At 40.7% G+C, this 13,684-nt stretch overlaps 1 protein-coding gene across 1 annotated transcript in view; it reads left to right on the forward strand.

Moving 5' to 3' along the window:
* The first annotated feature begins 535 nt into the window (after positions 1-535).
* Positions 536-13,684, forward strand: part of SLC1A2 (solute carrier family 1 member 2) — a 123,137-nt gene continuing 109,988 nt past the window's right edge. Inside the window, exon 1 of the mRNA XM_034769688.1 lies at positions 536-1,010. Within this exon, the coding sequence (XP_034625579.1) occupies positions 994-1,010 (17 nt within the window). The 5' untranslated portion in view covers positions 536-993. The remainder of the gene's footprint in view (positions 1,011-13,684) is intronic.

Below are 13,684 nucleotides of genomic sequence, written 5' to 3' on the forward strand. Positions count from 1 at the left end.
CTTCCAGTTATGCTTCGAGAGCTGCCACAGCAGGACCCAGTAACACCCCCCCCCCCTTCCCCCGGTTCCTAACCGGAAAATCCAATCACCACCCCCCCAAAGGCAAAGCCACGGAAACAAAGAGAAGAAGCTAACGACGAGACTGGGAAGGGTCCTCGTTAGGGACCGACTGAGATTTATAGCTGCTGAGCTCGCAAAGCGGCACGAACAATGCAAAGGGAAACGAGAGTGTGTGTTTGCGCCTGTTCAGACGCGTCCTTTGTGGTTCTAATCTAATCTCCTGCGTTTAACCTCACCGCTGTAGATTTAAAATCCACTGGCAAAGAGGGGGGCAGGTAATGAAAACCAAGCAAGGCTGAATCGCTGCACTAACTCAGCCGCTGAAATCACTGTCATTCCTCTGGATCCATGCATTCCCTCGGTGGGATTTTTCTTCTTCTTTAAATAAGTGGCTGGGGGGATTTATAGGGGTAACAGCAGCTTGTGATGTCAGCCCTTGCCTAAAATAGAGAAGGATAGACTGCAAATCCACAGCTAGAAGGCTAAAACCTTCCAATCCAGCCTCAGCCAACACCATGTCAATGTGAAGTCACCCACCACCTCTTCCCCACACATATACTCACTCACATGCACCCCCCCGCACACACACTCCAGGAGGAGAAAGCAAGGGATCAAAGCCCAGGTGTCCTCCACAGCCTAACCCTGCCGTCCGCTGCTCATTTTCCACTAGGGGTGGCAGTGCTTTTTCCTCCAAGACATGAAAGCCTAAAAGACGTGGAGAATATCAATCCAACAGGAGGTGGTGGTAGTGGAGGGGGGTGGAGGAATCTGAAGAGCAGAGCTTCTGGAGTCTTGCCTTTTGGAGCCTTGAGGATTATACAAGGAATTTTTGTGCTACTACTTAGACGCTAAAGGGGGTTATCCAAAAGACAGAGCTTCCTTTGCATCCCACCTCCCTTGGATTCTTGAGAAGACAAGGGGGCTTTCAGGACCATGGCATCGCCAGAAGGGTGAGGGGGACTGTCAGTTTTGGAGGGTGGGATGGGAGGAAGAGCGTGTGTGTGTGCTGTGGTGTGGTGTGGGTGACAGTTTCATTGCATCTGTTTCGTTGTATCCTTCACGCCTCTCCCCCTAAATGAAACCACCAGGGCGCGAGACGGAAAACAGGCAAAGGCAGGGCGGAGAGAGAACGGAATTTCAAAAATGAGCTGCTGGCAAGGAGTCATTTGTCCACCGTCCGCAGATGTAAAGGCAAATGTGATCAAACCACCTGCCTCAAAGCGAGGTGCCCAGATCAATGGTTAAAATGAACAATCAATGGACCTCTGGGTATATGTAGTCTATATTATGCAGCTCTAACTAACAAAGGGAGGGAACAGAGGAACTAACCAAAACCATTTTTATATTGCAAAACTCTTTCAGGTCTGTGCCAGTTATAGTGAAATGCGGTAAGAGGGGATAAGAAATGCTGGAGCGTGCTGAATGTTACACAAGAGGCATTATTTATGGCACAGTAAAAACAATGTGTTCATGATAGGACAGTCCCTCTCCAGCTCTTGTGAAATGTCTGCGAGCACCAGCCACTGATTGGCTTCTCTGGGTTTTTTTGTTTGTTTGTTTGTGTGTGTGTGTTTTTAAAAAGCAAGGTCTGCTGGCAAAAGGTTTCTTTGATCGCTGGTTGCCCTCCTGTGATATTGTCTAGCAATAGCATTATAATGCATCTGGCGTGAGCCTCCCTCTTTATCCCTGTACGTTGTCAGGTTGGATCAGCATGATCTGCTCTAGACAGGACCTTCCGAGGACAGAGTGCAAAAGGAGGCTCTGTTTATATATTGGGTTTGTGTCTCCTGGGATGAAAGACTTGATGAGCTGATTTCAGTAACCTGGAGCAAAGGGGCACATTGCTGTAAAGCGTAGGCACCTCAGTGTCACACTACCTGAGCAAAGAACTGTGTCTCCTTCCAGGCAGATGGGCGTTAGGCCAGCTGACTTGTGGAAGTTGTGTAGAAATTACAGGCGCTGTTTTTTCCCTAGACATTCTAATACCTGCAGAAAAAAATTAATTCCACGTGTATTCACAGCAGGACTCTGGCACAGTGGAGCAACAGAAACTTTCTTCTTTGGCAACATTAGCTTAGCCTGGGGTACCATGCTGCCTCCGGAGGGAACTTATAGATCATATATATACACATAACTGTTCCTGTAAACTGCACAGCACTTTAGCATTTCCCCTTGACAACGAAATGACTAATTAGAGGTTATCAACAGATAAACGGAGCGGCAAGGGAACAGATTTAAGCTGGGAAAACAGGGTATGTCCAAGTGACTGTAGTTGGCCACATCTTACCATTGCCTTATCATGCCCCAGCTTTGACTCTCCTCTGTGCACCATGCAGCCAGATGCCTGTTTTTATTTTAAACTATGAAGTATTTACTAGGTATATGTTTATTTCAGAGACTCATAGACTAATGTATTAGCTACTGTGACATTGTTTATACAGCAAAGATCACACAACAGAGAGATCAATTATAAGCAAAGACACAGGCTGGTAGGTAGATTTTTCAATTTGAGATGAAGTAAACATTTTTAAAATATAAGCAAACATAGTAGTGCTTTTTAAATACATTGATTGTACAGCCAGATAAAAGAGAGTGAAGAGGGTTTCAATAAATACACTTTTTCTCTCTTTCCCTGTTGGAGCACATAATGGGGGCAGGATAGGAAAAGAAGGAAGAAGTTTAAGCATTGTCTTCAAACTCCTACAGGAATGAACATAGATTAAGAAAATCTGGAGCATGGAGCATCAGTGATTTCATGAGTCATCTCTATTTATTTGGTGTATTTGATATAAAAATGCACCAACATGTCTTAGGATCCTTCAGATATAAGCATAACTTCAGTCTCTGCTGCTTTTATCAAAGAGGTTTTTTCCCAAACCACCTCTTTGCAACATGACAACAAAACCCCAATCAAACCAAAAAACTACCAGCCTCTGCCCCCATCAGGTGTATATCTGAGGATAGAGCTTAGCCTTCTACTATGTTCTAAAGGTCAATAAACTCTGGCTTTTTTGGACCAGCAGGGAAAGTGAATTCTGGAGGCATGGGACTTTCTCTATGAATGGCTGTCCAACAATCCTTAACATTTAACACTAGGGTCTGCTAGCTGGAAGGCCACAGATGACCTCCACTGTATAGCAGTATACAGGGTTAGACCCAGTCTCTCAGGTATGTGTTTCTAAATGGGGAAAAGATATTGAGAAATAGAGGCTAGTGTGAGAAAGCAAAATGGTACTGAGGCAGGTTAATCTGGCATTCTGCTCCTGAGTTAGGTATCTAGGGCGGCATTGATGTTCAGATAAACACACTTTCAGAGGTGTGTGTGCCATACCTGTATTTAAAATTAAAGTATTTGTGAGTTATTTAACAATTTATCCCTAAATGGGGGAATTTGCACAAAAGTCTCAAAGAAGAGGATGAGTCAAAAAACCTCACCATTTATTTAGCAAATAATAACACAAAGCACCAAAAATATACATAGAGGAGGGCAAATATGCATTCCATTCCCCAGAGGATATTGACTATGTCCAGCCAGGGTTCACAAGGGAGGGAGATTTCCTTGCCTCCCCCCTTTCAATAGTGATTGCTTTCTTTCTTCAGTTTCTTCATCAGTCGCTTTTTCAGACTTTTGTCTTTGTGGTAATCTACTGTCCGGAAAAATCTGTTATGATAAGTTTCTTTGCTAGCAACAAACCTAATTAAAATGAAAATGTAGAATGAAATGTCCCTTGAAATAATAAAATCAAACCCTGTGTAGGCTGATCATTGTTCCTTTAATCGCAGCCACTGCTGGTTTTCTTGATGCTGAATACATTGGCTGGTATCTTGATTGCTGAGTCTTCCTTTCACAGAGTCCCCTGACATGGATAGCATTACCAAGCTTTCAGGCTGCTGTCTCAAATTGGAAACAGCTAACAAGTAATGCAGGGAGGAAAGTTTAGAACCTGGTACTGACATTCACAGTTGTACTGTCCTAGTTCAAAGAGTCATTCACATTATCACATATTCCTAAAATACCCATCACTATAGTCACTAGTGTAGCACTTAATTTCTATGGGTTTGGTCCTGCAAGGTGCTGAGCACTCTAACCGTGGCCCTGATGGACATGTGCTTCACTTTCAGCATAGGAGTAGCCCCATTAAGTTACAAGGGACTGGTCCTCTCTCTAAAGTTAAGCATATGCCTATGTAATTCTTGGGTCAGAGGCAAAGTGCTCGGCACCTTGTGGGATCCAGTCCCATAGTATCTACTTATCAGTCTAATCTGGTTCCCACTGAAGTCAATGGCTGTTTTCCCATTGACTTCAATGAGAGTGGGATCAGGCTCTATATCTCTTAGTACGTTTATTCTTTTTGAAGGGAGCTGGCCTAGTCCTTACTTTTATAATCTAGAGATGGTCTGAAGCTGTTACATTTGAATCTATATTTTGAAGAAGCCCTCCCCTCCCCCCCCAAGATCAAGTGTTTTGGTTTTAGGCTATTCTTGCAATGGGGGTATTTGCAAAATTAGCATACAGGTCTGGGTTTGAATTTAACTTCCAGAGTTTGTGGGTTTCAGATCTGGATTTTTGTTTTGGACTTACCCATAATAAGAATGTAACCGTAGTGAGACTTCTGGTGTCACATACAATAAGTGCTAAACAATCAATGTCCAAACCAATCAAAGCCAGAATAGCCCTTCCCATATCATTTCCATTACTCATTAAAGCTCCCCATTAAAACTCTCTTTATGGCATTACAAAACATTCTCATGAATGACCCAGAGACAAGAAATTGGGATGATGTAGGCAGCAAAAGAAAGTACTTTATCATATAAGAAAGACACAGGCAGAGAAGCACTAGTATAGATATGTTAAAAAGAAACAGTAGTATTATATATTATATATGAATATATATTTCAACTGAAAAATAAAAAGCTCACTAGAATTCTCATTACATTCAGCAATACAGATGTATCAAGGTGTTTATCCAGTCCTGTGAGCTTATTAGTAAAATCATCCCAGGTACTTTATAATTTTATATATACAGACTGTTTCTTTAATAGACTGTATGCCAGCAGAGTTCTCATCCTCGTGTAAATGTAGTATATAGTTCAAGTTAGCCCTTCCTGGGGTTTGGCTTTATTGACTCAATTAACAATAGTATAACAAACTGCAGCCTAAGCTTTCTCCCTAAGCTTGAATATCCCTAGGGTTTCCTTCAGGACCTCTATCTCAGCCCTTAGTTTCACCATCTCTGAGACATGCCATCTTTTTTATACTCTTAGATTGAAGTTAATTGGACATGTCTGATTTTAACCCCAGAGTGGGTCAAACTACTAAACTACCTCTGCATCTGTCTGCAGGGTTCAAGCAGCTAACATCAGGGTGATTCCATAGAAAAGCTTTTCATCCCCATGCAGGATCCTAGAATCGGCCACATTGTTACACACATATATTTTGCTTCACTTGATTTTCATTTAATAATTTATTCATACAACTCTATTCATGTATACCTAAACATTAGTTGAAATGTGTTGACATATATGATTAAATATATTGGATTATAAAATCCACCAAAATGTGTTTCATTATTATCTTTATTTATTATTGACACAGCAACAAACAGTGTTGAAGACCACTTAATTTATGTTCAGTCTCCACATTTGGGGGGCAGATGGAACAGTTGAAGCACATAAATGAAAGACATGAACTGTGGCCCTGACCCTGCTCTCACTGATGTCAATAGCAAAACTCCCACTGAATTCAATGGGACAGAATTAGGCCCTATGAAATATAAAGCATGTTCCTTAAAACTAACTGTTGATGACACAACAGCTCATGAGACACCAGGTTTCAGTTCAACCTTGAGTAACAATTTCAAAGAGAAGATACCTAGGGCCCTTTGTTTTCATTTTTTATTGTATTTAATTTTTCCTTGTAGTTTATCAGTGTTTATTACTCCAACAACAAAAACAGGTAAAAATCGTTGCAAAAAACTATTAATAATTTTTCTAGGTAAATACTGGGGTTTATTTTGGTGGACAGAAGGACAAAGGAAAAAAGTATTCAGTAGATTAATGCTTTGAATTCTGTTCATCAATGTGGTTTGCTGCAGAACTAAAACAGAACTCAAAACACAATGCCACCTCTGAGTTTAAGAAAACAATATATCTCTAATCCCCAAATAAAACTTTTCATTTGAATAAACAGTTTACTGTTGTAGACTTAGAACTATTAGCCTATAAATATTTACATTTAATAATTGGATCACACCATTTGCAGCGCATACACTCACTTCATCCTTTTCTCCTGTTTTTGTTTATTTTAAATCTTAGAATTCTTCCTTGTGTTCTGAAATGTAGTCTAATACAGGTTTTCATTTTCTTCCCATTTTAGTGTGTCAGATCTTTAAACCATTCTCTGCTAACAGCTTGAAATGTGTACACGGTGGGTGTGAGATTCACCAGTACGTTTAGATGCGTATGCGCTTCAGAGCTTGCATACATACAATAAAGAAACATGTATCTTCTAGACTAATACGTAGCTGTACTTCAACGGCAGCTTTGCATATACACACAGGCTAATGTATTATCATACATTATATATAATGCAATGTATTGTATTTTCCTAATAAAACAAGTTATTTTTCATATATTTGAATGATACAAAAGTAGGGTGAAAATCGGAAAAAAACCTAATACTTTTTGTAAAAGCTGGGATTTTTTTCAGTAGAAATTGGTTTAAACTGAAAACGAAGGGGCTAAAAGATACCATATAATCTTAGACCAAAAATTTCAAGCACGGCTGCCTTAGGTACCTAAAATCCATATCTCGGCACTTAAATATGACTTTCAACTACACTGAGCATCCAGCAGCAGCTCCTAAAGAAGTCAATGGAAACTTCTGGGCTCTTGGCAGTTTTGAAAATTGAATTACTTATTTAGGCACCTAAATATCAATTTCAAAGCCCAAAATTAGGCAGCCATTTCTTACAAAGGTTGTGTGAGATTTTATAAAGCACTTGGTGCTGGCATAACTCTGCTCCCACCAAAGTATATATAACATACTATACAGGTTCAGTCACAGAGACCCCCTTGGGTCTGTCACCTGGTGTTCTGAGACTACCTCTGAGCCTGTTTTTTCAGCCAGTTTGGGCCTCCAGAACCCTGCCTTGTTGAGCCAGACACGCTAGCCTGTTTCAACACAGACCCAGGGTCTGAACCACACCCCCAAAACTGCAGACTTAACTGAAAACAGCTTAAGACGTGCTCCTGTCTCCAGCACCCAGACACCCAGCTTCCAATGGGATCCAAACCCCAAATAAATCTGTTTTACTCTGTATGAATTGTCCACCCTCTATAACACTGATAGAGAGATATGCACAGCTGTTTACTCCCCCAGGTATTAATCACTTACTCTGGGTTAATTAATAAACAAAAGTGATTTTATTAAGTATAAAAGTAGGATTTAAGTGGTTTCAAGTAATAACAGACAGAACAAGGTAAGTTACTAAGTAAAATAAATCAAAATACGCAAGGCTAACTTAATACACTAAGGATCTAGTTACAAATACTAACTTCTCACCCTAGATGTTATCTCAGGTACAATCCTTTTCAGACCTACGTTGTAGTTTATGGCCTGGGTCCAGCAATCACTCATACCCCCACAGTTACTGTCCTTTGTTCCAGTTTCTTTTAGGTATCTCTTTGGGGTAGAGAGACCATCTCTTGAGCCAGCTAAAATTAAAATGGAGAGGCTGCCAGGGCCTTTTATATTCTGTCTTGTGAGCGGAAACCCTTTTGTTCTTCTGTGCAAAATTACAGCAACAAGATGGAGTTTGTAGCCTGGGCAAGTCAAATGTCCATGAATGATTCAGCTTTGTGCAGGTTGACGCCATTGTTTACATGTTATTTTGAACGTTCCCAGGAAAGCTCAGATGTGGATTGGCATCTCCCAAAATCCACTGTAGTTAAATACTCCCAATTACTTGAATAGACCCTTCACAATATGTTGGCTAAACCTCCCTTATGTGTTTCCTACAGCAAACACTTTAAATACAAGCATAGAGCCAAAGCTCATAACTTCAGATATAAAAATGATACATGCATACAAATAGACTGAATATATTCAGTGGATCATAACCTTTGCAAAGATATGTCACATGGCATATCTAGCATAAAGCATGTTCCAGTTATGTTATATTTACACTTATAAGCATCTTTCAATAAACATATAGAGTGCAACGTCACACAAACACACACAGACATGTGCACAAGCACACGAAGAAACACTGCATATGTTCTGGTAGCCATGGGGCAAAGGACTTTATTCTTCTAGCCATGGCAGAACCATGGAATTATCTGTATCTACTATACCCCTAGGACCTCCTCATCTCTGCTGGAGCTTTCAAACAGCCACCATTTTCAACAAGAAAACTGCTACAAAAAGTTTTTATTAAAATAGAACCCCTATTTAATGAACTAATTGGGGATCGAGTTCATAAAAATAAAAATAATAATAACATTTAACATCCCCAAATTATAGTAGGGATGAATAGTAACAGATGTATGCAGTGTGCTTGATTTTATTTTGTTTGAGAGAAACGTCTTTCTCAGTCTGTTCAAGCCTGTACAGCTGCTTGGACTTTGGGTGAAGGATTGAAGTTACATTCAGTGGACAAAAAAATTACTATATGGCATAAAAATGGTTCATATACTCACTGTTCATAAGCTAGATGTTTGTAAAATTGAGGTTCTGTTGTATATGTCCCAAATGTTGTAGAAGATTACTGGGCTTGAAGTCTGGGATATACTGTATCCATTTCTCGACCTGCATCACTTCTAATGTCTGATGACATGTCATGGCTAGAAATACCGGATTTATTTTGCCTGGAAAACAGATTTCAGGTTCGCAGTAATAATCCCAGTACTGCAATCCATATTTTGACAAAACTCTCATTTACAGGATTGATCCTGGTATGCAGCATCCATTGCTAGCCCTGGTTAGTTGTAAAATATCGGACTTTACAACTTTCACCCTGATTTATAGAATATAAAATGTATAGTGTTTTTAGAGGCTTTAAAATTGGTTGCCTATTTTTTTCTCTCCCTTCACATATGCACTTGGACTCTTGATACTAAATGGGGCCTGTCTAGTTTTATAAGCAGAAGGAAATGAGAATTTAAATTCTCAAACATTTCAAAAGGAGCTTGTCTGTAAAATGTGTGGCATAGATTCATGACATTGGCACTCATGGGTAATGCGGCCATCCCAAACAAGTGCAAATAAAACTTCAACCACCATCCCTCAGGGTATAATTATACATATACCATAATCTCTCTCTGCGTCTATATCTATGTGTATTTGGTCCCCAATCCTCAAGTTCAGCCAGGCTGCATTGGTGCAGGTTATTGGTGTGGGTGATGGTGGTGTGGCATTAAACCACCTCTGTGCTTCCCTCATTCCCAGCTGGAGTACAGTTTGATCCCTAGTGTAACATAAAGCCTCAAGGATGCTTTAGTTAAACTGGTTTGTTTTAGGCTGCTTGATGCTGTTAATTTGTAGCGGGACTGCCAGAGTGCCAGCCCATCCCCCTTGACATGACAGTGGGGTCAGGAGAAAGTGGTGTAGGGCTGACTCAGACTGGATGGGAATCCTCATCTGTCAGATTAGGATGGCTCAATGGTTTTTGCATAGCCAGAACAGTACAAATGAGACATTTCATGGCTGAGGATTTGGTCCATAATTTAAGCTTTATTTTAAGTTCCTTTATTTTTTTTTCTAGTTATGTTCTCCAAGAATTTGAAATAGTCTGTGAAACTGGCAAGCAAAAACTAGATTTCAGGGTCAAGTTTAGGGTTTTCTAGTTTAGTTCCAGGTCATCTGGAGAGCAGCTAACTGAATGGAGCATAGTGCAGACCTAGAGATGGGCCCAAACTAGAAGTTTAGATGTGAACCCACACAGACTTTGGGGATGTCAGGATACAAATCCAGACCTGTACTTCACAGCTTGGTCCCTTTGCTGTGTATTTGACCAAACAAGAACACTGAATCTAAACACCCTCAAATGTGAGGAAATGTTAAATTCATATTGCAATCCAAACTTCAGGCCTTGGGCTCGTGTCTGCACAGAACCCTCTTCACACAATGTGGCACCCTGTTAGAAAACTGATGGAGAGAAGGCCCTATGCTAAGAAGAATGCTTCAATTCTTCATCCTTCCTTGTTGAATCTCTCTTCATTTTCCCCCTGGTGTCCTTCAGTGTTGATTGGTTGGGATAAATTACTGTATATGCTTGTTCATAAGCCGAATATTTTTGGTAAAAAAGTGAAGCATCAAAGAGCGGGGATTGGCTTATAAACGGGTCTACACCAAAATTTGATGATTTTAAACTCTATGGGATTATTGAATTGAATATCTAATACATTGTAGTTTTGTTTACCTGGAGCACCAGGCTGCCAATTCCCGCAGCTCCCATTGGCTGAGAACAGTGAACCGCAGCCACAGGGAGCTGAGGGGCTCCATGTCTGCGGACGTTCCAGGTAAACCAAACGTCCTGATCCGCCAGCTGCTTACCCTGACAGGCCGGGAGTCAAAGTTTGCTGACCCATTTATTGATGTCAATACTGCAGCCTTTTAAAGTTGCAAAGGCTTTGTTTAGTGGACTAAATTGGCTTGAAAGGAATACTAAAAGAACAGTGCTGCAGATCTGTATGACATTTGACCCATGCATTTCACAAAATGCTACACCTTACAAGACAATCAGAAAAATACAATGAATGATAGTACTATAGCACTGGTGTCAGTCCGCTACTGTGTAATTTGATCTCTTTATGGATTTCTACCAATGGACCTCATAAGTCTTGAGCCCATATGAAAATATAACGCGCAGAATTGACGGAATTGCTAATAAAATTGAAATAGCCTGTTATTGCCACAGACATGCCAGTCTAGAGGGTTGTTTTGAAATAAACGAAGAACAATAATAATTTGACAGTGATAAAGCAGGTGACATTCCTATATAAAGTCCTACAAAATCTATAACTATAATAATAATAATCTATTTTCATACTAGTATTTAAAATGAAGAGTGAAATCAAAAGAAAATGGTCTGCTTATCATGCAGCATTCAAACTTAAAATTATTGAATATGCAGAAGCAAACAATAATTGCGCTGCTGCTCGTGAATTCTGTATCAATGAGAAGCAAGTAAGAGAATGGTAAAAAAATAAAACAATGCTAAAAGACATGCCAAGAAGCAAGAAAAAGGTGTGCTTCATTTCCTGAGCTGGAGAAAGATCTCAATAATTGGGTTGTTGAACATTGACAAAATGGGTACATTGTCACTAGAACTGGAATTCATCTGCGTGCTCTGCAAATGTCAAAAGACGACAAATACAAGTCAGTAAAGCCATCAATGTTTGTCGCATCAGTGGGTTGGTGTACTCGCTTCATGAACCGTCATGGTCTCTGTCTTCGTCAGCGAACAAAGATAGAGCAAAAGCTGCCGAGAGATCTGGAAGAGAAAAATCAAATCTTTCCAAAGGTTTATTATAAAATATCAAATGAACTGTCACAAATAGGAAATATGGATGAAACACCGATGACATTCGATCTCCCGAGCAACAGTACGGTAACCGATCTTGGTGAAAAAACAGTTTTAATTAAAATCACTGGCCACGAAAAAAATCCATTTTATGGTGGTTTTATTGTGTTTGGCAAATGGACCAAAGCTCCCTCCTGTTGTTATTTTTAAAAGAAAAACCTTGCCTAAAAACATGAGATTTCCTGCTGATGTCATCGTACATGCACACGAAAAGGGATGGATGGATGAAAGTGGGACTATTGAATGGCTGGAAAAAGTGTGGAATAAGAGACCAGGAGCACTTTTCAAGAAACCTTTATGCTCGTTTGGGACATGTTCAGGGCACACAAGATGGATAAGGTAAAAAATGTGGCCAAAAATATGAAAAATACTTTGGCTGTAATACCTGGAGGCTTAACTTCAGTTCTAGAACTGCTTGATGTCTGCTTGAACAAACCCTTTAAAAACAAGCTACACAAAATGTGGTCTGAATGGATGAGCTCAGGCATGGCGAAGTTGACAAAAGGCGGGAATTTTAGGAAGCCCGAAATCAATCTGGTTGCCCAGTGGGTCAAGGACGCGTGGGAGTCCATTCCCTCGGAAATGATAGAAAAATCATTTTGGAAATGCTGTATCAGCAATGCACTCGATGGGTCAGAAGATGATGTCATATTTGATGATGACACAACAGAGGATGATAACGAGAAGGAATCTGAGTCTGAAGATGACACTGCCGACATCTATGATGACAATGCACGTGCAGCTGTGACTGAAGTCGAGTTTAATTAACTGTTTTGTGACTCAGAGACTGATTCAGACTTCAAAGGTTTTTAAGACTTTTTAAAGTCTCATATTGTTCTAAGGTACTTGTTTTAAATATCCATTTACTGAGTTTAAATATTGACTGTAATTTTGAAGGTGAATACATATTTGTTCAGTTATTATTATAACAACAGGTTTTTCATTAGATTACATTAAAATAATTCTAGCAAAACTTTTGAGTGTTTCCTGTGACACCAACTTTTAAAATACAGCAGGGGTCAGAAAATGTTGGCTTCCAGCCTGTCAGGGTAAGCCGCTGGCGGGTCGGGATGTTTTGTTTACTTGGAGCATCTGCAGGCACAGACAGGGCTGCCCAGAGGATTCAGGGGGCCTGGGGTCTTCGGGGCACTTCAGTGGCAGGTCCCGGAGCGAGTGAAGGACCCACCGCTGAACTGCCGCCGAAGACCCGGAGCGGAAGGAGCCCTTGCTGCTGAATTGCTGCCAAAGACCCAGAGTGGAAGAAGCTCCAGGTCTTTGGCAGCGGGTCCTTCACTCGATCTGGGTGTGTTCGGCGGTACTGAAGGATCTGCCGCTGAAGACCCGCCAAAAACTCTCATGGGGGCCCCTGAAAACTCTTGTGGGGGCCCTTGCGGGGCCCGGGGCAAATTGCCCCACTTGCCCCCCCCTCTGGGCAGCCCTGGGCACAGAGTCCCAGTGGTCGCGGTTTGCCATTCCCAGAAACACAGCATACAATCATTAAAATCTGGACATTAAGTTTAAAAAGCTGCTTATATGAATTTATATTTTTATTTATGCATTTATATTCATTCCAAAAACAATGAGGAGCCCTTGTGGCACCTTAGAGACTAACAAATTTGTTAGTCTCTAAGGTGCCACAAGGACTCGTCGTTTTTGCTGATACAGACTAACACGGCTACCTCTCTGAAACCTATTCATTCCAAAGGATCTCAAAGTACTTTAAAGCTAATGTCTGACTGTACATGCACTGGCATACAGGGAAGACAAGAGGCCAAATTCAGATGATCATGTTCCCTAATTGTATATAAAATCCCTTAAACCAACTTAGCCATGTGTAAGGGATGCTAGATTGGGGTAGCCTTCACTATGAGGATCTGAAGGAACATGTAGGTTAGAGTAAATCTCACACAATTTAACTTGCAGCTTCTTACACTTTCCTGTCCTGCTACTTTGTTTTCTTCTGGGCCTTCAGCATGTGAGTTACGCCATCATTGACTCCCTTGGGTTAAGTGGGCCCAATTTAGATGGAGAGAGAGTGT

Source organism: Trachemys scripta, chromosome 4 (genome assembly GCF_013100865.1).
Source record: "Trachemys scripta elegans isolate TJP31775 chromosome 4, CAS_Tse_1.0, whole genome shotgun sequence".
Lineage (NCBI taxonomy): Eukaryota > Metazoa > Chordata > Testudines > Emydidae > Trachemys > Trachemys scripta.